The sequence below is a fragment of the Gorilla gorilla genome, chromosome 19 (genome assembly GCF_029281585.2).
Source record: "Gorilla gorilla gorilla isolate KB3781 chromosome 19, NHGRI_mGorGor1-v2.1_pri, whole genome shotgun sequence".
Classification (NCBI taxonomy): Eukaryota; Metazoa; Chordata; class Mammalia; order Primates; family Hominidae; genus Gorilla; species Gorilla gorilla.
The window spans coordinates 23,724,911-23,751,503 of NC_073243.2; the positions used below are offsets into that span (position 1 = coordinate 23,724,911).

The window sequence follows — 26,593 nt, forward strand, 5'->3', positions numbered from 1 at the left end:
CTAACTCGGTCAGTATCAGGTCAAAATGATGCTTGGCAAATGTTTTGCTGAATGAATATATAATCAGAGGTTCCACGGGTGTCCAACTCTTTAAATGTGAGGACATTTTTTGCTTATCTGTGATGGTGGATATCATGAAAATTATGCACAAACCTTTTTTTCTTAAATAGCTCATCAGCTATCGTTAGTGTATTTTATGCATAGCTCAGGACAATTTTTCTTCTTCCAGTGTGGCCCAGGGAAGCCAAAAGGTTGGAACCCAGAATTCTAGAACTATTTGGGGAGGGGATGGTGGTGAGCCAAAGGCAGCAAGAAGATTTATGGGTCCTCAGAGTCACCATGGTAATGGTGGACTCAGGCACTCCTCCATCCCTGTTGCTGGTCCCACTACATTGATAGTGTCATGGTATCACTCCTACTAATGGATTTGTGGACATTGGTGAGACTGAGTAACGATCTCAAAAACTCCCCAAATGAATCCCCAAAAACCTGGTACAAAGCCAATTATCATAACATATAGAAATTAACATGAGATAATTTCTGTGTTGAACAATTTCATAATTAGATAAATGGTGCTAACAGATCTCAACCAAATTATGAATGCATTTGTAAACCATCAGGGGGCAGTGACTATTCACTTTTCCTCTAGAATTGGATGGGCAATGTCTCTTGTTTCTATTCTATAATGTCATTTTGGAATGTAGAAAACAAGCAGCCTTAGCTATTGAAATGATTTTTAAAGTTCTAAATATTTAGAGTTATATACTGCTTTCAAAGTTTACCAGTCATAGTGAAAATTATACTCCTGGGTTTATTACATAGTATATAATATACACTTGCTATATGATATAGCATGAGTTCGAAATGGTTAAAAATATATACCTCTTTCAAAAGTCCAGTTCAGCCCGCAAGGGGACTCAGGCTGAGATCCGGCTGTACCTTGCAGGCCTGGCAGGGCAGAGCTGCAGGAAGGTTAAAAGCAGGCAGCAGCAACCAACCACATGTTGAAAACCAGACTCTAATCTCAACTGGCAGGCTCTCTATCACCTTTCTGTCTTGGTTCGGCACAGTTTAAACCAGGTTGGGGAAAGATACAAAGTCATCCTGAAGATGACTGGAAACACAGGGAGACAAGTGGGCTGGCTTGAAGGTATCATTTGTAGGGGACGGTCAAGTTTAAGAACTTAATCGATTATTTTCAAATCTGCTCTGAAATTGCACTATGTTGAGGCTTTGTGAACTCTGTGCTAGACTTTGAGGGTCTCTAAGAGCAACCTCTCTTGAGGAAAGAGGGCACACAGAAGCTGTACTTGCAGTCGGCTGGTGGATACTAAGGGGATATAGCCAAATAAGACCTTTAATTTTGTTATAAAAAGTACACCAAAAGTTCATAGATAAATGTTTATTTCAAGTTAACTTAAGTATTGTCACTTAAATTTTGAAAACTGATTTGCTTATATTTGTTCATATTTTGAAAATGAAGATGAAATTTAAAAGGTAAACATAAAAGACTGACCACACCGCTCACTAGCATGGCTTTAATAAAAACACAGACAATGCCAAGTGCCAGTGAGGATATGGAGAAACTGGAACTCTCACATGTTCCTGGTGGCAATGTCAAATGGTGCAGTCTCTTTAAAAATGTTTAATAGAATTACCATATGACCCAGCAATTTTACCTCTAGGTAGCTACCTAAGAAAAATGAAAACATATGTTCTCACCATAACTTGTACATGAGTGTTCACAGCAGCACTAATTACAATGGCCAAAAAGTAGAAAAAAATCCATATCCATTCACTGATGAATGGATAAACAGAACGTGACACATATTTAATATTATGGAATATTATTTGGCCATAAAAAGGAATGAAGTACTTATATGTGCTAGAATCTGGATGAACCTTCAATATATTATGCTAAAAGAAAGAACCGTCAGGGAGGACCACATATTATATGATTCCATTCACACGAAATGTCCCGAATAGGCAAATACATAGAGACAGAAAGTAGATTAGTGCTTGCCAGGGGCTGAGGGGAAATGGCAGGTGACTGCTAATGGGTATGGAGTTTCTTTTCGGGTGAGGAAAATGTTCTAAAATTGATTATGATAATAATTGCATAATGTGAATATACTAAAAACACTAAATTGTGCACTTCCAATGGGTACATTGAATGGTATGTGAATTATATCTCATTTAAATTGTTTCAAAAAAAGAATGAGTAGATAAACAAGCAAATATATAAAGGACTGACAAAATCAGGAGCCTAGAAATGCCCTCCCCTTTGGGTTTACAACTCATACTACCGTTTAGTGATAAAATGCTGGATGTACACTCATGGTTCCTCGGGATTTAACTTTTGCTTATAAAGTTCACTGTAAAATCACAAACCAGTGGTATCAAATCAACCAAAAGAAACTGTAACCTTGGAAAGTACAGACTTTTCACACTGTAACTATAGCTTTAAGGCAATCATCCAAGTTGGGTGAAGAAGTCGCAGACAGGGACACCCAGCAGGGGGAGAAGTAACTTCTTGAATGGTACCCTTCCAGGGTGTGACCATTCTGTACGGTGCTGTTAAGTATTTCATGTTCCTCAGTTGTGTTGGGGAAGAAAAATTGAGAACGAGTATTCTTCTAATATTTCTAAAAACATCAGCATAGCTACTGCTTAACTACGATTAAAATCAACTTGGGAAAAGCAGCACTGAAGATTGTGTGCACAGTGGACACATGCAATATGACATGCAAATCGGCAATGACCGGGAAGCATGGCCCAAAGAAGCTGCTGCCTTCTTTGGGAGAACCTGCTTCCCAGGGATTGATTTGACTCAAAGTAAAATCTAGGTGGAGGTAGGCATGCTACTCACATACAACAGGGATCCACTCTGTAGTTTAAAATGACATCGAAACAAAATGTTAACAACAATGATTTATGTGTTCCATAGGGAATTTGGAAAACCTAAATCTGTGTATTAATTGCTTAACATTATTTCAATAGTGACACAAGTACAAATTAAAAGGACATTTAGCAAGTACCTCTAAAGCATAAAGAAAAGCTGGTTTCTGGTCCAGATTTTCCTTCTTTAATTGGCAAAGAAGCTTTTAAATACCCTACAGGATAATGATTATTTCATTTACCCTCTTCATTTGTATCACTGGTCTATTCTGCAGCTAAAGGAGCAAAAGGACATCATAGGCCTTCATAGGTACAGTACAGCTTGGGTGGCTGGCAATCGCTTAAGAATCTTAAGTAAGATATCTTAAAATCTCAGTGTCTATGACAATTCCTTAGATATTTATGATTATTTCTTTATATTAACAGATCATTTCCATAACTCGATATTATTGTTTCTTGCTTTATATCAGCTTTATATCATTATGTTTGTGGAAGACCAACCAAAACCATTCCAATGCTAGGGAAAGGATTAAATCCAAGTATAGATGTCCTACTCTATCCAAGGTATCTGGCTCAGGTCTGCCCTCCTTCTCCTCCCAGGTAGTGAGAAATGGAGGTCATGCTATGATTCTTGCTTTTTTCACTGCTATGGTCTGTGGAGCTAAAAGGCAGGCATCTGATAACTAGGAAGAATAACAGTCTTCCACTACTTGCCCAGCATAAAGAAAATTGTAATTGATTTTATTTTACTTATTTATAGAGATGAGGTCTTGCTCTGTTGCCCAGGCTGGAGCACAGTTGTGTGATCATAGCTCACTGCAGCCTCAAATACCTGGGCTCAGGCCTTCTGTCTCAGCCTCCCAAACAGCTGGGACTGTAGGTGCGTACCACTGTGCCCAGCTCTAATTTATTTTATATATTAAATATAATTGGGCCTTTGGTTTAAAACACATACAGGCATAAACTATGCCATGCCATAAAACTTTAACAGATCAGAAATTTGTTAGCTCTAAAGGTATAATTTTTAAAGGGGCAGCCCCAAATTCAAAATGCGTAGGGCACAAAGCTAGGTTTCCATGTGTCTGGTAAGTATTAAAATAATTCCACCTAGTAAATGACATACGAAACCATAATTTATAGGCTTCATAAACATGCAGTTCAATGTCATGATAAAAGGGCAAATAAATAGTAAAATTTATTGAGAAAACAAATTTAAAGCAAAACGGCATGCGCTTCTCAAGAAAGAATAAGGCTCTAAGCAATAAATTTTCAAAATTAAAATTTTTTAATGACAGATTTCACTTAGAACTAGTGGCATTTGATTCTAGCAGAGACTCAATCTACAGACAGAAATTAGTGCAAACACTCAAGACTAAGAAGCATAAAGAAGAGCACTTGCCTGGTGTTTCACTGGTTTAGGCGATTCCTGCTGTTCATTACAAACAGACAAATGCAAATGTTAGCAAGTTTGAGTCTTTGCCTAGCAGTAAGCCATTTCCAAAGCACCAAGCCAATGTGCAGTTGAGAACTGTGGAAGCTGGGTTGGCTGGCGTTCTCTCAGGCTGTATTAACTACCACTTCTGCATGTCTAAAAATTAAGGAGAACTGACATTTCTATTCTTGCCCTTTTCTGTCATCACTTCTTCCCATATCTCTACCCTCCCCTCAAGCTGCTGTGGGTAGTAGCAAGAGGCTACTGCAAGTTCAGAAAGAACTGCTGAACAATTCTCAGCAAATCTTTGCAAGAAATTAGGCATCAAGCCACAACCATAATTCCAGTTTGCCCTGTCAGAAAACCTCTTTAACAGCAATTTCCTTGTATCCTAGCCTCTGGGGTGGAAAAAAGCATTGCTGGGTAGGTGGCGGGGAGCAGGTGGAGACAAGGGAGCTGTCAGTTATAGCAGTGTGGAGAGTAGACTGGCTTCCTTATTTTTGTTTCTGAAATTATAAAAGAAGAAGAAGATTTAAAAAACAACAGAGCAGAAACTTACAGGAATATTATGGTCCTTTCTTCCTTTATGTGAAGAAGCAACATGGGCAAGGTACTGAATAACTTTCTTTGTATTTTCTGTCTTCCCAGCACCTGACTCACCCCTGAAAGAAAGAATTAATATAGGCTGCTTTAACGGAAGCACAGCACATGCATTCCAAAATTACAACTGATAAAATTAAATTGTATTGGAACAATAATTAATAAAAATAAAAAGAGAATAAATAGAAAAAATAAATATCAGCAGTAGTTAGAAAAGAAAATCATCCTTGTAAGAGGTATTAAATAGTAAACCCAAATAATTCTTTTTTTTCTTTGAGACAGTCTCACTCTGCTGCCCGGGCTGGAGTGCAGTGGCGCGATCTTGGCTCACTGCAACCTCTGTCTCCCGGCTTCAAGGAATTTTTGTGCCTCAGCCTCCTAAGTAGCTGGGATTACATGCACACACCACCATGCCCGGCTAATTCTTATATTTTTAGTAGAGATGGGGTTTCACCATGTTGGCCAGGCTGGTCTCGAACTCCCGGCCTCAAGTGATCTGCTCACCTTGGCCTTTTAAAGCACTGGGATTATGGGCCTGAGCCACTGTGCCCAGCCAACCCAAATATTTCTTGATAGATGCCAGTAAGAGGACACAGAAAAATGTTCACGACACTCTTTTTTCCCTTGGGGGTGGGGGGGTTCTACCAGAGAAGTGAAATTTATTAGAACATTCATGAAGAAAACTCCTCAGTACCATAAACATATCTGGCACTGCAAACAGAGAATCCCTAAAACAATTAAATTAATATGATTTAATCTGAAGCAGCTGAAAGAACTCTGAGATGCCTGCTGGTATTGATACTCATCTTCAAAGCCACTGAAAGCTTTCTCAGATCCCCCTCTCAGAGCAGGCTAGTGACGATTCCCTTCCTGGTGCCAGTGTTGTGCCACATAGGCTGGGTTTCTGATGGCAGGGGCTATAGCCTCATATATTTATTTATTTGTGTTTTGTTTCTTTCTTTTTTTTTTTTTTTTTTGAGACAAAGTCTTGCTCTGTTGCCCAGGCTGGAGCGCAGTGGCATGATCTCGGCTCATTACAACCTCCGCCTCCTGGGTTCAAACAATTCTCCTGCCTCAGCTTCCCAAGTAGCTAGGTAGGACCATAGGCACACGCCACCACGCCTGGCTAAGTTTTTGTATTTTTAGTAGAGACAGGGTCTAGCCATGTTGGCTAGGCTGGTCTCAAACTCCTGACCTCAAGTGATCCACCTGCCCAGCCTGTGTTTTGTTTCTTTTTAATCCTTGTAACTTTTCCCAGTGTTGACACATAGGCAGACATAATTTGTTGTCAAAATGAGTAAATACTATGAATTTTGTTGTGAATGAGGACAAATACCACCATTTTAAATGATTCATATTTACAAGCAAGGCTGGCACATTTCAAAAGTTTTCATTTCTACTCACTACTAGGCTTGAAATTCAGACAAGCCGCTACACACACAGCGAGACCTGAATTACGGCCTCTGCTCAAACACTGAAGCTCCCCTAAGACGTGATCAAAGCAAACCTAACTTTACAGTCAACAAAATTCTCAATTTGGATTATAAGAAAAATTTCAATATCTAAATAATTTTTCTTTAAAAAAAACACCCCGAACTCAAAAATGTTATTATATACCTTGCCAACGAATAATCCTCTAAGCATTTAATCTAAGGATTGAAAATCTAATTTTTCTAACAAAGCTGGACTTTTTCTTGGAATTGTACTTAGAATTGCACTATTTGGGCCGGCCACAGGGGCTCATCCTGGGACTTTGGGATGCCAAGGCCGGAGAATCGCTTTAGCTCAAGAGTTCAAGATCGGCCAAGGCAGCATAATGAGACCCATATCTACAAAAAAACCACAACAAATCAGCTGGGTGTGGTAACTCCCACCTGTAGTCCCAGCTACTCAGGAGGCTGAGGTGGGAGGATCTCTTGAGCCTAGGAAGTTGAGGCTGCAGTGAGCTGTGATTGTGCCACTGCACCCCAGCCTGGGCAACAGAGCAAGACCCTGTCTAAAAAAAAAAAAAAAAAATTGTACTATTTGAAGTGTCCAAAACTTAAATTTTTCGGTAGTTTACTGAAAAATTACTGGTTGCATTATCTTCTTAACTCTGCACTCAGATAACCACAAACTCAACCGCAGGGAAGACTGGGTGAAGGAACCCTAGTGACCAACTGTTTGCCTCAGTAAAGAAATTTTCTTCTCTGGGCCTCAGTATCCCAAATCTGTAAAATGCAGGCATTGGATTAGATCCTTTCTAGCTCCAAGAGCTGACAATTCTAGATATAACCCACTTAATGGTTTATAAGACTATTTCCTATGTGAAGCTTATTAACCACCCCTCATGTTATCGTAACATTAGTTCCCTTCTGATTTGCCACCCACAAGTGTTTGAATCTTAGGTACTCCAATCTACCAAACTTTTATTTTAAGGTTTCTGCCCACTATTCATGCTAAAAGAGGCCTTTCTGGCAACCAAGATTACATCAATCTGTACTCTCATTTTTATATCATCTGTATTATTAAATCCATCTGTTGTTTTCTTTCACAACTTTGATAGCTTCACTTTTTACAGCTGAATCTTCAACCTGAAAAAAATTTTATGATTTCAGGTAAGAATTTAATCTAATTGTTTCCCCTAGATGATTCAGCCCACCTCCCAATATCAATGACTGACAAAGACATTCATTCTCAGGTGATATAAAATGTTATCTTTTAGACAGGCATGGTGGCGGGCGCCTGTAATCCCAGCTACTCGGGAGGTTGAGGCAGGAGAATTGCTTGAACCTGGGAAATGGAGGTTGCAGTAAGCCAAGATCTTGCCACTGCACTCAAGCCTGGGCGACAGAGCGAGACTTCACCTAAAAAAAAAAAAGTTAACTTTTTCTCATTCCCCATACATGTGGCATATTTCCAAGCCAGCATCATATTCAGTCGCTCTGAAACATGACTAACCAGAGCACCCACCATCATCCTTCTTTTTGAAAAGAGCAAAAAGAAATCAAGTAGACTCTGAGGTTTTTTTTTTAGGTAAACTTCAAAGAGTTTTTTTCTGTTATCTCTTCCCCATCTCCCTGCCTCCCAAATAAAAAACGATAGGTAGAATTTTGAGTTAAGTGGTATCAATATTCATCTTATTTTTTTTTTTTTTAGGAGAAATGATGTCTTCATCTCTGTGTCTCCCAGGTATAAGTTTTGTATTTTTCTAAGTTCAAAACAAGCAAGGATCATGTTTGCCTTATTTATCCTTAAAATCATAGTGCCTAGCAGAGTTAAGTGCTTGATATAGACTGCTGAGTCAATGAATGAATGTAGATCCTACATATTTTTAAAGTTTATTCCTAGGCTCTTTTTAATAATTTTTGTTCCTATCAATCTCTTTTCATCACCATTATATTTTCTACCTGGCTACTATTGGCACATAGATAAGAAAATAGTTTCTATTCATTTATTCAATCACTTATTCTTTCAACAAACATTTGCAAATCAACTTCTATGTGTCAGGCATTCTTCTGAGTGCTAGGGATAGAGTGTGAATAGAGTCCATGTCCTTGTGGGGTGCAAGGTTAGAAGAACATACATAAAATAAATAAGAACAGATAAAGATTATTAGATTATAAGGATATAAGGAATGCTGCAAAAGACACTAAAAGGAAAAAGAGAAGGAAGGACAGCCCCTCCTCTAGATATGAAGGTCAGGGGAAAGGCTCTTGAAAGATGAGCAAGAACTGGCAAGTGAAGAGCTGGGGAATGTGTTCAGGAAGATGGAGAGGTACATGCAAAGACCGCAGAGCAGAAAAGAGCTTGGCATAGTCCAGGGACTGATGGCCAGGTGCCAGGATTTGATATAAATAACAATCAGGGGAGGGAGTGGAGAGAGAGACAGATGGAGCAGGAAGGGGAGGGGTGCCATGGACCCTGGAGGTCATGGTAAAGAATCTGGGTTTTATTCAAGTGTAATTTCTTAATAGCTATGACAGTGGTCTCTCTGTTTTGTTCTTAACAGTATTAGAAATACTGAGTGTTTCCATATTAATCATGATGTTGGTTGTTGGTTTCAAAAAGATAATTTCTTATTACACCAAGAAATGGGCCTCTTTTTTAGACTGATGATGACTTGTCTCAAATATAGTTATGATTGTTACTTTCCAGCCTGGTTTGTCTCTGTGGTTTCCCAGCTAACCGCCTCAATGGACATGCTTCAACATGTCCTTAAAGCATTTTTTCCTGCCTGTCACACTTACGCAGCCATACTTCAACAATTGCTTATGAGCTGTGCTACATTTTACATATTTCGGGTCTAAGGTAACTCTGCTATAGAAAATATGGCTTCAAAGATAGATACATTCAAAACCTTACTGTTGAGCTCCCAAGAGGATAGATTATGGGTCTTATATTGCCCACTATAAAATGGGGATAATAGCTCCTAATACATAGGGTTGTTGAAGAAAAAATACAGCTCAACTAAAGCATATAGATGGCATTCAATAAACATTATCCATTATTGTCCACTCAAATATTCATCCACTATACATGAGGTGATTTGAATTACTAAACTTTATGAATCAATAGTTAGGACAGTGGTTAAGAACCTGAGCTACAGAATCAAAATGACCTACCTAGATTCAAATCCTTCTGCCACTCCCTAGCTATGGAGCTTTAGGCAAGTTACTCAGTTCTCGGAGGCTCAGTTTATATGCCTTTAAAATGAGACTTCATAGGACTGAGATAATGCGGGAAAGGGCCTAGCACTGTCCTCACCAAAAGGCTCTCAATAAATGGTAGTGGTGATACCAATAGTTATGATAATGATCAATGATGATGATGATGAAGATGGTAATGGAAATTTTTAAAATCTGATTTTAATGAAGGAGGTGGCAGGATCAAAGGAGTATAAATCTTGGAAAAATAGAAAAAACAATGAGAAATGGCACATCTGTCCCAGATGGAAAAAGAGGAGGTAACTAAAAGCAGCTTGAACAAAAGCAGAGGGAAGAGAGCCAAAAAGAAAGCTCAGCAGACTTCTCTCTAAGAAAATTAGGAGACTCCTCAGAAAAGTGAACAACAGGCCAAGACCTCAAAGAGTGCGGACAAAGGGAATCTGACCTCATTTCCATCAACAAAATGAGATGTTAACGGTGAAGCAGTCTTACGCTTTAAGTGGCTGGTTGTTTCACTGCTGGTCTAAGACAGGACTATGGTTAAGGGGAAAGGCTGCAGTCCCAGCATCGTGCTCTTTTGGAGAAGAAATCCTTCAAAGAGAGTGGTAGAAGTACAAAGCTAACAAGAACAAAGCAAGGAGGCTTCTAGCTGGAGGTGTCCTGCATCTGTTGAAGCACATTTGGACACAAAAGATCAGGAGTTTCTACACATGAACATGTTTGCGTTTCCTCAATAGGTCTACAGCTTTGGCTTCTCAAAGGGATGTGCAATCCAAAACAAAAACATAAAAACAACAGCCTAAAGAAGCAGTGACGCAGATCATTAATACATGACCAATTCTGAGACCTTTGAATTCCTTCTGGACCATGGGGATTTCCCCAATGAGAAACCCCTTTTTCAGATCTTTATTGGTAAAAATATTGGTATTTTATTTTGTCTGGATATTTGTAACACTGAATTCAGCCTAGCTTCAAAAATCACCCTCTGCTTGAAGTTCTTGTTTTAGATAACCTCGATTTGAAAAACACCAGATACATATTACCCCCTATATTATCTATACCTATGCAAACATATAACATTAGTAGATGACTTCCTACAGTTTCCAAACTCTCTTTAGAGAGCAGCTTACTGGGAAGAGCAGAGATTTTGTGATCAACATAAGCTTGGACTCAAGTCTCCCCTATCGCACTGGCACTACCTCATCAGGTCTTGGATAATGTGACAGTAAATGGACATAACAGAGGTATTGCAAAGATTAATGGAGAGAACACTTCCAAAGATATGTTCACTTTCCTTGCATATTTGCCTAGAACATTTTACATTTCTATTTACAAGTTGATTTGATACTTCTTTTTCTTCCATAACATAGACGTCATCGAAAGTGAGACACACAGCTATAGCCATCTAATAATTCCCAAAGTTTTAGGACTTGAGGACATCTAAAATAGAGTCATTAGAAAAGCAAATTGACTAAATAGTTAACTAAATAATACCTTTTTTTTTTTAACAAGAGGAAAGGCACACAAATTCATTTAACATGAGCGTGGGGAGAATCACAGACTGATTGCCTCCCCTAAATAGTTATTCTCATATGGCAATAGGGTTTAGAGAGGCTGACAATCTGATCCAGAATCACATAGTTCATGGCAGAGCTGGGAGAAGAAAGAACACCAGAGTTCTATCTGACCACACAATGTTTTTTCAACTACATTACACTGTTGCCTTCACTGTTTAATCAATTCTATCAATTTAGTTGCCTTAAAACTTTTAACGTATGTTATTGCTAGCAGGAATCAACTGTTCTCAATCCTGGCTGGCTGGCTATCATTACTTAATGTAATATTTGTATATAATAGATAAGATTCCTTTACAAAAACATCGACTGTCACATCTTAATAGGCCATTGTGAGGCAACCATTATTTTATAATTTTTACATTATACTCAAATATACTCAAAAGGAGAAAACCAACTTGCCTAAAGCAGTTAGAGTCATAAAATATAAACAGAGTATTCTTTAAAAGGGGGGTTTAAGAGAACAGAGTAATTTCCTCATCAAGGGTGACTGCTTTGTGAATTTTAATGCTGATGAGAAGGAAAATCAACATGAGGATTACACTGTAGCAGGATTTCACCTCCAGTTCTATGGGGGTGCAAGTGTGAAAGACCACTCTCTCCTGAGAGAGGATGCATGCAGCCTGAGTGTCTTCACCACACATGAGAATACTAGGATACTCAGATAAACAAGCATTAAACAGGCGGCTTGCAAGTGGGAGCTCACAAGGCCTGGCCTGAGTTTGCAGAAACAAAAGGTTACCTGGGGAACTATGGGCAGATAAGGCCAGAGTGTAAATTAAGAAGTATATCCTTTTGGGGGAAAAGCAAATTACAGAATAAATGACTGAAAAAGTGAAATGCTGACCTAAAGGAAGATGCTGAGGCAAAATTAATATAGAAAGTGTATTTGGGCCAAGGTTGAAGCCAGCTGCCCAGGACACACTTCAACTTGCCTTGGGCCTTTTTTACAAGCAGTTTTTAAAGGAAAGAGGGTACAAAGAGTGGGCTGATACAAAGCTGTGTGACAGGAATTCTCACTGGTTTACAGAGATAACATTGATCAGTGACTGGATACACACTGTTGAACCACAGGGGTGAGTTATAGTGTCTAGCGTATGGCATTTTTTGGCTACTTGGCATCAGTCTAGAGCACACTTAACAGGTGGCTTTAAGAGGTAATTATCTAGTTCAAGGAGGGAGTGAAACTGTTGTTTCCTTCCAATGCCTCTCTGGGCCTGAAAATTTAAAGGGGCTTGCATTCCTCACATAAAAAGGCTTTCTTTCTCAAAAGCTTAAGGAGATGCTATCAAACTAGTTAATACTGATTAAGAAATAATAATAAAACCATGTTGCATCTAGTTGTATTTATTATTTATTTACTTATTTTGAGACGGAGTTTCGCTCTTATTGCCCAGGCTGGAGTGCAATGGCACAATCTCAGCTCACCACAACCTCCGCCTCCCGGGTTCAAGCAATTCTTCTGCTTCAGCCTATCAAGTAGCTGAGATTATAGGCATGCACCACCATGCCTGGCCAATTTTGTATTTTTAGTAGAGACGGGGTTTCTCTATGTTGGTCAGGCTGGTTGCAAACTCCCAGCCTCAGGTGATCCGCCCACCTTGGCCTCCCAAAGTGCTGGGATTACAGGCGTGAGCCATCATGCCTGGCCTGTATTTTCTTTTGGTCGTACTACATATATATATGTGTGTGTGTGTATATTATATATATATGTGTGTGTGTACATATATGTGTGTGTGTATATATATGTGTGTATATATCTATATATGTGTATATATATATGTGCATGTGTGTATATATATATATAGCTACATATGGAAAGTTTGTGAAGTTGAGTAAACAGTTTTTTAATAAGAGAAAAGGCATACAAATTTATTTAACATGAGCATGGCGAGAATCACAGAGTGACTGCCCCTAAATAGTTATCTTATGCAGAAAACTTAATTAGCTTGGCGGTGGACTAAGTTTATGAAGACCCCAGTCACACACACTTGGAGTACTGTATTTGGTGGATCCTCAAAGGCACCATGGAACATATAATATTTTCTTAAATCTAAGATACATTGTTTCACTTTTTCATATTTTTCAGGACACAATGTAACTTTATAATAGACATGAACATGAAAAGCTGTTACTAAATATCAGCGGTATCTAAAAAATTTTAAACTATAATGAGGCTGAGAGAGGTGGAGGTAGGTAAGTACGGGGGGACAGGAGAAGGAACTTTCTGGGGTGATGGTATTATTGTCTACATCTTGATAACGGTTCAGGTTATACAAGGACTTAGGAAATGAATAATTAAGGTTTGTGCATTTAATTCTAAGTAAATTTTGTTTCAAAAGAAAAAGATGAAAATACTGGGCTTCAGTTAACACTATATGCTTAAGTACTTAGGGGACAGTGTACTGATGTCTATCTACAATCGAACTTGAAATGCATCAAATGAAGGGATTAATAGCCCACTAAAGTGGTATGAAAATCACTTTAAACTGAAAACATCTCAGCAGCCACATAAGGAAACATCATCTAAACTTTAGCAGGACCCCCAGTATATGCAGCTGCCACTGACCCCTCCCAGGGAGGTTCCCAGATTGAGAAAAGCATGCCCTTTAGCACTGAACAGTGAACCCAGCTGTTCATCAGCATCAAATAGACCAAGAGAACCCTCCATACTTTCCCACTGAAGCCTTAAACTTCACGGGACCCTTTTGTCAGGGAGAGGATATATGCCTTTTATTTCTATAATTCCGTAAGACACTCATCACTGAGTACACTTGTGTAAATAAGTCTTATCTTTTCTCTGTTCATCTGTCTATTGTCAGTTAACTTGCAGGTCCCCTGAACCCAAGTTGCAAGAGAAAAAGTTTTCCTCCCAACATAAACAGTATAAGAAGGACTGATGGATGACAGATAGGATCAAGCAAGTACAGTGAAATATTAACAGTAGAATCTAGGTGGTAGACACATGGGTGTTCACTGCAAAATTCTTTCAACTGTGTTTTATGTCTGAAAATATTCATAATAAAATGGAAAAAGCAATTTAAAAAAGAATGGAAGAAAACAAACATGGTACTTGATGACTGCCCCTTTGTACCCAAGAAGAGATAAACCCAGGTGCTAGAAGACTTACCTCATAAATCCAAGTCTATTAATTGGTGACAAAATACAAACTAAAATGGTGTCGATCATCTAATCATAAGTGCTAGCGTCTGTACTGGTCACTTTGGGTAACAAAATAAGTACTCGCGAACTTTTGTTCTGTCAAACAGCAAGTCATTCCCTCCCTAAGTGCTTCCTGCTTTCAGACGTTCCCAAAAGTCTTCACCAAACCACTTCATCTAAGAGAAGGTACAAGTCTCCACCTGGTTTTGGTTGTATTCCAACACATCCATGGTGGATCAGCTAAAGTAATGGCTCCAATTGTTTCATGCCTCACTTTATGATGTTTCCCACCTGACTCATGCCATGCCTTGCCATGTCTTGCTTGGGAATGGGACAGCAGAATGTGACACAAGCAGAAACTTGAACAATGCTTACACACTGGAGCTTGCCCTCTTGCTGCTGTTGAACGCTGCTACCACGTTAAAAGCCAGGGCTAGACTGCCAGAGAAAGAGACACCAAGTGGAGAAGAAACCAAGGCACCCCCACCAACAGTCAGCCAGCCATCCCACAGTTGTCCGTAGATGCAGCAGTGAGCCTCCAATAAGAAAGCTGAGCCTGGCCCAGATCTGCAGAACTGCCCAGCTGAGCCCAATCCAACTGCTGGGAAACCTGTAGAACCGTGCTGATTTGAGCCACTAAGTTTCAGCGTGATTTGCTGTTCAGGAAAAGCTAATTTATATAACTCCTCAAGGCTAAACAATGCTAGCAAAAAATTCATATAACCAAGCCGACTGACTAACTCTCATCTCCTCAAACCTCCTATCCTGCCACTCCTCCCCTTTCTTATTAAATACCAAGTCTTCTACTTCATAGAAAAGAGAAACCATTAGATTAGAATTTTCTCAATTCACAGCTCCCCACCCCTACTTACCCGCATTGGTACTCATCTGCCTCCTTGGCCCGTCACTGGAGAAGCGTCGTGCCCCCCACTAGGACCTCACTGTGCCCAGACACCCAACCCCTGTGCTCTGCACCTCATCACCCTCCTTGCTCTCTCAATTCTCCTTCCTGCCCAAATCCAAGCCACTCCCAAAATGTTATCTTCCTCTCATCAGCACTGAATCTCACCCACACTAAAAACACCAAAAACAAAAATCCTATTGATCTCTTACCACCATTCAACTACTCTCCACCTTCCCAAACTATCTGAAAGTAGTAGGTTCATACTTGAGTTTTCTAAAAATTGTATTTTATTTTTGACATTTTCACCTCCCCTTCATGCCTCAACTGCCACCTGGCTTCTACCTCTTCACTATCCCCAGTCCACTCCAGCACCCTCCACTCTCTGTTGCTGGGTCCAGTGGGCACGCTGCTGCTCATCTCATCCACTCAATCTGAAGTGCTGACCCCTCCCTCTGTCCCGAAATGCCTCTCTCCCCTTGACTGCTGTGCCACCACACCTTCTTGCCTCCTCATGCCCCTATGATGGGTCTTTTTAGCCTTCTTTGTGGTTCTTCCTCCTCTGCCCGACCCTTGAGTGTAGGCTTTCCTCAGGATTCCACACTCTGCTTTCTCTCAACACATTCTTCTAAGGTAATCTCATTCATCGGCATGGCTTCCATCACCTTCCATGCCACTGACTCTTCAGATCTGCATTTCTAGCGCAGATCTCACTCTCCTGAGCTCCAAACCCACATATCCAAGAGCCCAATGACAGCTCCACTTACATGAGCCATAGGGACCTCAAATGCAATGTGTCCTAAACCAAACTCATTATCATCCACTCCAAACCTGTTCTTCCTCCCATGTTCCCATGTCAGGAGGTTTCAGCAACAAAACCTTCTCTTAGCTCCTTTTTCTTATGCATGTAAATCACCAAGTCTTGGTAAATCTGCCTCCTAAACTGAACACCGCTTAAACGCAACCACTGCTCTCTAGGTTCATAACTACTTCTATACCTGAAGTCCTCACCATCTCTTGCCTAGATAACTGAATAGCCTCCGGACTGGTCCTCTTCTTTCAACTCTTCCTCCACTCCATTTTCCACACTGCTGCCAAAGCAATCTTTCTAATGTGCAAATCTAATTGTGTCCTGTTGTGGATATTGTTTTATTCTGCTGTGAATGTTTAACACTGAGCACACAGTACAGTAGGCACTTGATAATCAGTAAATGCTTATTGAGTAAAAAGAATAAATTACTGAAACGTCCAGTAGGCCTACACTTTGACATATGAACTAAAGATGTAAGTTTCACAGATTAACATTATAAAATGTGTGAAAAGCCCAGACTGACAACCAACCATTAACACCAAATTTAAGCAACTTACATAATCTTAGTCTTAAAATAACTGCGAGGTTTACATCAAACTCTTAAAAATTACTGCTCTACTTCTCCCCTCCCCCCAGACAAAAATAGTTGCTCCACTTTCCAAGAAAATCAAAAACAAATCTGAACATTCAACATTTACTTACGTGCAAAGAATTGACTGGTCCTCACGATCTATAAAACAGAACAAAACAAACAAAAAAAAGAAAGTGACCATTTGCCTGGTTTTAAAATATTTGATATAATAAAGTTGCAGTAATAGCCTATAAAATATTAGTAACTACTCCTCTCAAGCCAAGTTAATGCCTCCAACCACATTATACAGTCCTAAATCTCATCAAACCCCCTCATTATCTCCTATTATTATGCCAGAGTCTCTGGGGGTAAATAACAGTAACTCAGGCTTATTCCACACATCGTTTGCCTGGATGACTTTATATGCCTAATTAACCTTGATTCTCAAACCTTGCCGCATACAAATTCAACCGGGAAGTTTTATAAAAATGTATTTCCTGGCACTCCACCTTACTAAATCATTCAACTCTGGGAGATGGGGATTAAAAACCCTTCTTTAAATAAGCTCTCCAGGTGATTCTGACACCTGGCCAGATTTGGAAACCACGGCCTTTCAGAATGGCTTCAAGAATACCCACAACCAGAGAGGAATCATTGCTAATGTCATCTTAAAGGAGGAAAAAAAGTATTAAACACTGAGTGGAAAGAAAGTTGAAGGAGGATAAACATCTATAAATATTGTCTCAAATCAACATGTTTTATACACCAAATACAACAAAAGAATCTAACATCATTTTAAAGTGATTAATAATTTAAGGATCCAACTAAAATTTTCAAATAAAAAGGTGAAAATCAAACCACTATCTAGCCCATGGACAAAATTACCAGTAGAGGATGCAGAATTTCTAATCACTTATGAGTATTATTATCCCTATTTCACAGATGAGAAGATGTTCCTCAGGGAGGCTAGGTAATCCTCCCAAGTGACACGGCTACGAAGGGGCAAGGTTGCCAGGATGAGGACCCAGGCCTGTCTGCCTCTAGCACCTGTGTGTGTTCTCAACAATACGAAACAAGTTTGTCATTGCCTAGAAAGGAACTGAGCTCACAGGTCCTGGCCCAAGTAGCTTTTTTGCTGCTTGCTATGCTGTGCTTTCTTTTCCTCTGGTGGATGCCTTGGGTGCCTAAGGAGGATTTCACAGCAGTTAGGCATAAATAACTTCCATGAAAGAGAAATAAGTGCTCCATTCACTATGTCGTATTCTTTTTCACATAATATTATTAAACAAATCCATTCATATGTTCTATGTATAAACTGAGATTTACAAAGAACATAGTACTGTCCTGCTCAAGTCTAATTTCTTTTTTCTTTTTCTTTTTTTCAGACAGAGTCTCGCTCTGTTGCCCAGGCTGGAGTGCAGTGGTGTGATCTCAGCTCACTGCAACCTCTGTCTCCTCGGCTCAAGTAATCCTCCCACCTCAGCCTACTGAGTAGCTGAGACCACAGGCAGGTGCCACCATGCCCGGCTAATTTTTGTATCTTTGTAGAGACAGGGTTTTGCCATGTTGCCCAGGCTGGTCTTGAACTCCTAGGCTTAAGGGATCCACCTGCCTCGGCCTCCCACAGTGTTGGGATTACAGGTGTGAGCCATGGCACCCGGCCCTAATTTCATTCTAATAGCTCATAACCTGGTGTTATTCTTCCTTCTGGCTGCCACAGCCAACATTTATAGTACATAGTCAATGTCTGCCTCCTTTATTCATTTACTTACACAGAGATCACACTATATCCTTTCTTCCAACATACTCTTCCTAGACACAGAACCACTGGGATATCTCCTGCATGTCCCTTTGGCCTCGATCCAGCTTCACCTCCTCTAGGAATACCTTCCCAAACACTCTCCCTCAGGTTTCTCAATGTCGCCTTCTTTTTTTTTTTTTTTTTTTTTTTTTTTTGAGATGGAGTCTTGCTCTATTGCCCAGGCTGGAGTGCACTGGCGCAATCTCGGCTCACTGCAAGCTCCACCTCCCGGGTTCACGCCATTCTCCTGCCTCAGTCTCCTGAGTAGCTGGGACTACAGGCGCCCGCCACCACGCCCGGCTAATTTTTTGTGTTTTTAGTAGAGACAGGGTTTCACCGTGTTAGCCAGGATGGTCTCGATCTCCCGACCTTGTGATTCACCCACCTCGGCCTTCCAAAGTGCTGGGATCACAGGCATGAGCCACCGTGCCTGGCCAATGTTGCCTTCTTTTAAGTGTATTTTAGAATCAGACAAACAATACTGCAGTTGACTGCCCACTAGAATGCATTGCTTGAGATCCGAGACTGTCTTACTTCTTTATTCTCAGCATTAACAGCCTTGGTGAGCCATAGCTAGCTTTAATAGAGGTCTGCTGAGAGAAACCCAGTGCTAGGTGCCATGTGGGCACTGGCAAGATAATGGGGCCTGGAATCTTTTCTAGTTCTAGCTCTGCCACAAACTGTGTATCTATAAATGAGGCATTTATTCCTTGCTGGCTGCATTTATTCCTTGCTGGCTGGTTCTTCACCTATAAACCATTATTTTACCATGTCTTTGCTTATTCACTCTCAATATGAATCTTCAGACCCCCGAATTTTCCTGGTCTTAGCAATTTCTATAGAACTCCACTATACCAAGTTGTTTATGGCTTTTTGAAAGTAGTTTACACATTAAAGAAATCAAAGCACACAAAAATTAACCCAAATCGAATTGCCTCCTAATTCATTCAAAATGGCGTTCTTCCTGCGTCTGTACATGCTATTATCAATGTCTAAAATTTGAGACCTACACTACAGCCTGCTGCATACTTCATTCCCCCACGCTTCTTGCTATCCCACCCCATCAAACAACAACAAAAAACCAACTCTCTTCTAGCCAGACTCATCTATTTTTGTTATTTGTCTGTCTGATCTTGTATTAACTTTGGGCCTCAGTACACAGGGGATAGGCTTGCCAACCTCCCAGATTCTCTCCAGCTCTGTGATCAACTCCCCACCTCTGCTTCACTGAATCCTCTGTACCCTTCAAGGATCAACTGCAGGACTACGACAGTTTCCAATGATCTTTATACTCTAAAACCCTATACATGTAACCAAACAGAGCCTTACGGTGATATTAAAGGGGGAAAAACTCACTTTCAAAAATGCAACTAGCCTTCTAAACAGTAGGGACTCATTTGATAGCTCGGTATTTTCCAAAGCACCTTCTAAAAATCACATAAGGAGGTATGCAATAAATCCATGTTGAATCAAACCATTTTCTAAACATGAGAAAGTTTTTAAATCAATGATCTGGGCTCTTACCTAAATAAAAACTAGAAAAGAGCAAATTAAATCAAAAGTAAGGAGAAGAAAGGAAATGATAAAGAAATCAATGAAATGGAAAACAGAAAAAAGAAAAAAAAAAATCAATGAAACCAAATGTTCCTTCTTTGAGAAGATCAATGGTATTGACAAACCTCCAGCTGAAGTAATTAGGAAAAAGGAGAAAAGGACACAAACTGCCAATATCTGTAATTTTTAAAAAGTAGTATGATTAAGAACCCATGGATATTGAAAAGATAATAAGAAAATATTAAGAATGACTTTATGACAAAATATTCAACAACTAAGATGAAAGGGATAAATTATTTAAAAGACACAACCACTAAAACTCACTCAAGAAGAAATGGTAACCTGCATAGCCTTCTATCTATTAAAGAAAATGAAATTGTAATTAAAAATCTTCTCACAAAGAAATCATAGCTCTATTAGAAAATTCTACAAAACAGGTAGGGAATAAATAACACCAATTCTATATAAACTCTTTAGAAAACTGAAGAGGAAGAAGCATTTCTCAATCCATTCTAAGAGACAAACCTTACCCTGATAATGAAATCAGAAAAAAAAAAAAAAAAGACATTGCAATAAAAGAAAACCACATATAAATATCACTCATAAACAAATGCTCAAAAATTCTTAACAAAATGTTAGTAAATCAAATCCAGCAATATATATATATATAAAAAAAAAAGATGATGCACAGAAAGAACAAATGGTGTCTGTCCTGGGAGTGCAAGGCTAGTTCAACATCCCAAAGGTGAATAATCTAATTCATCACATCAACAGACTTAAAGAAGAAACACCCTCTGACCATCTGAATAGATGTAAAAAAGCATTTGACAAAACTTAATATCCACTGATGATTTTTAAAAACTCAGCAAACTAGAAATACAAGGGAACTTCAACCTGATAAAGGTCAGTCACAAACAACCCTATAGTTAATATCCTCTTTAATAGTGAAAAACTGAATGCTATCCCTCTAAGGTCAGGGACAAGGGAAGGATATTGGTTCTCACCACTCCTATTCAACGTTACAAAGTAAGAAAACAAAAGCCAAAGCATAGATTGAAAAGGAGGAAATAGCAATGTCTCTATTTGCAGAGGACATAGACAGAAAATCCCAAACAATCTACAATACTCAAAAACAAACAAAAAAACCCTTTCAGACTAAGTTTAGCAAGGTTGCAAAAAGAGTCAATGTATATTTTAAATATCCTATTTCTATATATTAATAATGAACAATTTGAAATTGAAATTTTGAAAGTTCCATTAAAACTGAAAAAATTAAATGTTTAGTTATACCAAGGTATATGATATACTTGGTTATAAATCTGACGAAGTATACGCAACATCTCTGTATGCTGAAAACTACAAAACACTAATGAAAGAAGTCGAAGAAGACCTACAGAGAGACAAACTGTGTTCATGGATTGGAAGACTCAATATTGCTGTTAATTCGGCCTCAACTGACCTACAGATTCAGTGCAATCCAATCAAAATGTTAGCAGGATATTTTGGGCAAAAAGCGACAGACTGATTTCTAAAATTTATACCTATGGAAAGACAAAGGAACTAAAATAAAGAATTTTTAAAAAGAACAGTGGTGGAAGACTCACACTACCTGATCTCAAGGTTTACTGTAAAGCTACTGTAACTAAGCCAGTGTGATACTGGCAAAAAGAAAGACATATAGATCAAAGGAACAGAGTCCTGGAATAGACCTTTGTTGATTTTCCACAAAGGTACAAAGGCAATTCAATCGAGAAATAGTTGTTTCAACAAACAGTGCTAGAACAATTGAATATCCATAAGCAAAAAGATGACTCGCAACCCATACTTTGCACCATATACAAAAATTAAACCAAAATAGGTCACAGACTGGGAGGAAAAAAATTGCAAATCACTTATCCAATAAAAGACTTATATCTAGAAAGGACAAAGAACTCTCAAAATTGAAAAATCAGAAAACTATCAAATTTTTAAAAATGATAGTAAGATTTGGACATTTCACCAAAGATATACAGATGCAAAAATAAGCACATCAAAAGATGCATTAGGAAAATGCAACTTAAAACTACAGTGAGATACTACTACTCATCTATTAGAAAGACTACAATTTAATAAAGATGGACAATACCAAGGGCTAACAAGGATGGCGAACACCTGGAATTCATCTATTGCTGGTAGAAATGCAAAATGGCACAGCCACTTTAGAAAATAGTTTGGTAATTTCTTATAAAGTTAAACACACATCTACCATATGACCCAGCGATCTTACTCCTAGGTATTGACTCAAATGAAATGAAAACTTATACTCTCACAAAAGCCTGTAAACAAATGTTGACCCCTGTTATCTGTGGGGGATTGGTTCCACGACAACCCCAACCCACAGCAGATAAAAAAATCCATGGATACTCAAGTCCCTTATATAAAATGGCAGAGTATCTGCATATATCCTATACACATCCTCCCATATATTGAAACTTTAAGTCCTGTCTAGATTACTTATAATAGTACAATGAAAATGCTATGTAAATAGTTGCTATAGTGTATTGTTTAGGGAATAATGAAAAGAACAAAAGTTTGTCTGTACATCTTCAGTACAGGCGCAACCATCCATTATTTTCCCCAATCCACAGTTGGTTGAATCTGCAAATGTGGGACCCACGAATACAGAGGGCCAACTGTACAGTGTCTTAATTGCCAAAAACTGAAAACAATCTAAATGTTCTTTACGTGGTGAGTGAATAAACCATGGAATATGCATATAATGGACTATTACTCAGCACTAAAAAAGAGTGAACTACTGGTGAATGAATCTCAAATGCATTATGCTAAAAAAAGAAGCCACACTCAAAAGGTTAAAGTGTGGATGACTATAGGACATTCTCGAAACGGCAGCACTAGTGTTTATTCCTAGCGTTTATTTATTTTTGGCTACAGTAAAGGATAATGGGTGATTCATAAGAAAGCTAACGATTTTTGGACATTTTAAAACTAATCGCCTTATGAAATCGCCATTTCACTCTCCTTAATCCCTTCAGTCTGTGTGCCCTCACCCTCTTTTCGTTTTCCTCATACTACTCAATATTGTCTTTATTTGTATGCTGTCTCCCCAATAAGAACAGTTCTTTTTTTTTTTTTTTGAGACAGAGTTTTGCTCTTGTCACCCAGGCTGCAGTGCAATGGCGCGATCTCCGCTCACTGCAACCTCCGCCTCCCGGGTTCAAGTGATTCTCCTGCCTCAGCCTCCCAAGTAGCTGGGATTACAGGAATGCGCCACCACACCCGGCTAATTTTGTATTTTTAGTAGAGACAGGTTTCTCCATATTGGTCAGGCTGGTCTTGAACTCCCGACCTCAGGTGATCCGCCTGCCTTGGCCTCCCAAAGTGCTGGGATTACAGGCATGAGCCACCACGCCCGGCCCAAGAACAGTTGTTTAACGGTGTCAGTGCAAGGGTTTTACCATATCTTACAGCTTCACAGGGTGGGTGAGGACAGATAGTTCCTACTGTCTATATCTCTACATCAGAAGATTCAATACAAAGATCCAAGACGACTATAAATCACTATTAAATGTTCCTTTTCCTGACATAAAATAATGCTCTTTGTCCCTGTTTTGGCTTTGAGGTCTACTTTAGGCTGAAGTGACTTTAGACTATGCTTTCTTTTTGTATGCATTTGGCTGAGGTATCTGCCCAGTCTTGTACTTTTATTATTTTGCTACTTTGAGATGTCTTTCTTGTAAATGGCATATGAGTGTATTAGGCTCTCTTTTATTTACAGGGGTGTTAAAAGTACTTATGTTTATTGTTATAAGTGCTATATTTGGTGTTACATATTTTCTGACTTTTTTTTTTTTTTTTGAGATGGAGTCTCACTCTGTTACCCAAGCTGGAGTGCAGTGGCGCGATCTTGGCTCACTGAAATCTCTGCCTCCCAGGTTCAAGTGATTCTCGTGCCTCAGCCTCCTGAGCAGCTGGGATTACATGAATGAGTTACCACGCCCAGCTAATTCTTTTCTATTTTGAGTAGAGATGGGGTTTTCGCCATGTTGGCCAGGCTGGTCTCGACTCCTGACCTCAGGTGATCCACCTGCCTCGGCCTCCCAAGCTGGGATTATGGGCATAAGCCACTGTGCCTGGCCCATTTTCTGACTTTTTAAAGCCTTCCTTGATGTTTCTTTTATAGAATGGCTTGTTTTCCTTGCTTTTATTTCTCCTAATGTAGGAAACTTGTATCCAGTTTCGAAGTCCTTCAACTTGCTTTGTCAAGGTTCACATTTTGATGTGTAGCAACCTTATTCTTAAAATGCTTATTCTTAAAAGGGAGGGGGAGTAGGAGGGAGGGGGAGTAGGTCTACCTGTTACCCTCACAAGATCACTCAGTAGTTCTAACATCTTTTCAAGGTGGCTGCTTGCCATTTCACTGTATGGATGAGCCATCCTCTAATTAATTACTTATTGACATAATAATTGGTTGTTTCCAGTGTTTCTCAGGAAGCTACCAGAGATTATCCTCTGTCCAAAAATTTTAACAGCATATGAGATCCATAAATTAATACAACCAAGGAAAGAAGCAAAAGGAATTTCTAGATTATGTAAGGGCAAAGGCAAGTCTAAAGAAACAAGCACGAACTGGAGGAGGATAACAGGCTTTGGGAGGTGCATCTTCAAGGGGGAAAGACCCTGAGAAATTACTTGATGCACTTGTGTCTACTGAAAGAGGATGTGTAGTTCAAATTAATGTAGGTGATTGCAAAACTACCCTAGTCCCTAAAATGGGAAAAATACTAACCACAAAGAAAACAAATTATATAAGAAAGGAAATGTAATCATAGGATAATAATTAAAATGTTGAATGTTAAAATGTAAAATGTTGATTGAACTTCTATCAGGAAGATATGGGGAGGGTTTAAAGGAGTATAAAAACTCTTCTTCCATAATAGGAAGTCTAAAGATAGAAAGACAAGAAAGAAAGAAAAGAAAGGAGAAGAAAGGAAAGAAAGAGAAGAAAGAAAGAAAAAGAATATCATAGGCTTCTTATTAATAATTATTTATATACTTATATACTTATTTATATATGTACATATGTAAGAAGAAATTCCTAAAGAGGGAATCCAGAATAGTTAGGGTATCTCCAGTTTTATGTCTTACTCTACTGTGTATTTGTGTTTTTTAAAACTATCTTTATATGTTGCCTTAATTAAAAAGTAAAACATAATTTAAGCATTCAAATTTCTTTGACAAATTCTGATCTTGATGCTATATAGTTTACTCATTTTTTTTTTTTTGAGATGGAGTCTCTCACTGTCACCTGTGCTAGAATGCAATGGTGCAATCTCAGCTCACTGCAACCTCTGCCTCCCAGGTTCAAGGGATTCTCCTTGTCTCAGCCTCCCAAGTAGCTGGGATTACAGGTGCCCACCACCAGGCCCGGCTAATTTTTTTTTGTATTTTTAGTAGAGATGGGGTTTCACTATGTGGGCCAGGCTGGTCTCGAACTCCTGACCTCATGATCCACCCGCCTCAGCCTCCCAAAGTGCTGAGATTACAGGCGTGACCCACTGTGCCCGGCCTACTCTGCACTGTTTAATGGTCTAACCCATTTAGATTACAAAGGAAGTACCTAGTCCTTAAGATTTTGTTTGTTTGTTTTTGAGACGGAGTCTCGCTCTGTCACCCAGGCTGGAGTGCAGTGGGCGTGATCTCAGCTCACTGCAAGCTCTGCCTCCCGGGTTCAGGCCATTCTCCTGCCTCAGCCTCCAGAGTAGCTGGGACTACAGGCGCATGCCACCCTAGTCCTTAAGATTTGACAGACCTGACCACTAAAATTGTTTGGGCCTTGTGTCTTGAAGACATAAAGATAGATCTTCAACAATCTCTTCTATTTCTCCCATGGACAATGTTCTGGTTAAGTTTTCCACCTTATTTTGAGTCAATTTTGTCTTTGCTTATGGTGTTCTATATACTCTTTGTCATTTCTGGTAGTTCTGTCTTCTTGATCACACTTGCCAAACATTTGTCTAGTCTGTCTTTTCGTGGGACCAGCTCTTAGTTGTACTTACCAGTTCTAGGAGAAAATGTTCTTTGTTCCAATCCACTTATCTCTTCCTACATTTTCCCTCTTGTTTTGGTTCATTTCATTGTACTTTTAAGTACCTTTTTTATTATGAAATGACACACAGAAAAAAAGCAATGTACAGCTCAATAAATTAGCAAAAAATTGTCTATTATCTATTTTGCTGAATACAAACTTTAATTTGTCTATAAATCTTTCTTTCCTAATGAAAACGTTTAGAGCCATGAACTATTTCTTAAAAGTGGCTTTTGCCATAACTCACAAAATTTTTATATGTAGCATTTTGTACCCTTTTTTTTTTTGAGACGGGGTCTGGCTCTGTTGCCCAGGCTGGAGTGCAGTGGCATGATCTCAGTTCACTGCAACCTCCGCCTCCCAGGCTCAAGCAATCTTCCCACCTCAGCCTCCTGAGTAGCTAGGACTATAGAAGCATGCCACCACATCTGGCTAAATTTTTTATTTTTCGTAGAGCTGGGGGTTCACCATGTTGCCCAGGCTAGTCTTGAACTCCTGAGCTCAAGTGATCTGCCCGCCTTGGCCTCCCAAAGTCCTGAGATTACAGGCGTGAGCCAT

General features: G+C 39.3%; 1 protein-coding gene across 12 annotated transcripts in view; it reads right to left on the reverse strand.

The window, feature by feature from the left end:
- Positions 1 to 26,593, reverse strand: part of MYH10 (myosin heavy chain 10) — a 155,520-nt gene that overhangs the window by 96,527 nt on the left and 32,400 nt on the right. For 5 of the 12 annotated variants that reach the window (XM_019013299.3, XM_019013296.3, XM_063700612.1 and 2 more), the window contains 3 exons: positions 16,727 to 16,754; positions 4,890 to 4,992; positions 4,298 to 4,327 (listed from right to left, as the gene is read on the reverse strand). In XM_019013299.3, coding sequence (XP_018868844.3) covers positions 4,298 to 4,327; positions 4,890 to 4,992; positions 16,727 to 16,754 — 161 coding nt within the window. The remainder of the gene's footprint in view (positions 1 to 4,297; positions 4,328 to 4,889; positions 4,993 to 16,726; positions 16,755 to 26,593) is intronic. The other 7 variants (XM_019013302.3, XM_019013298.3, XM_055367464.2 and 4 more) reach the window with 2 other exon arrangements.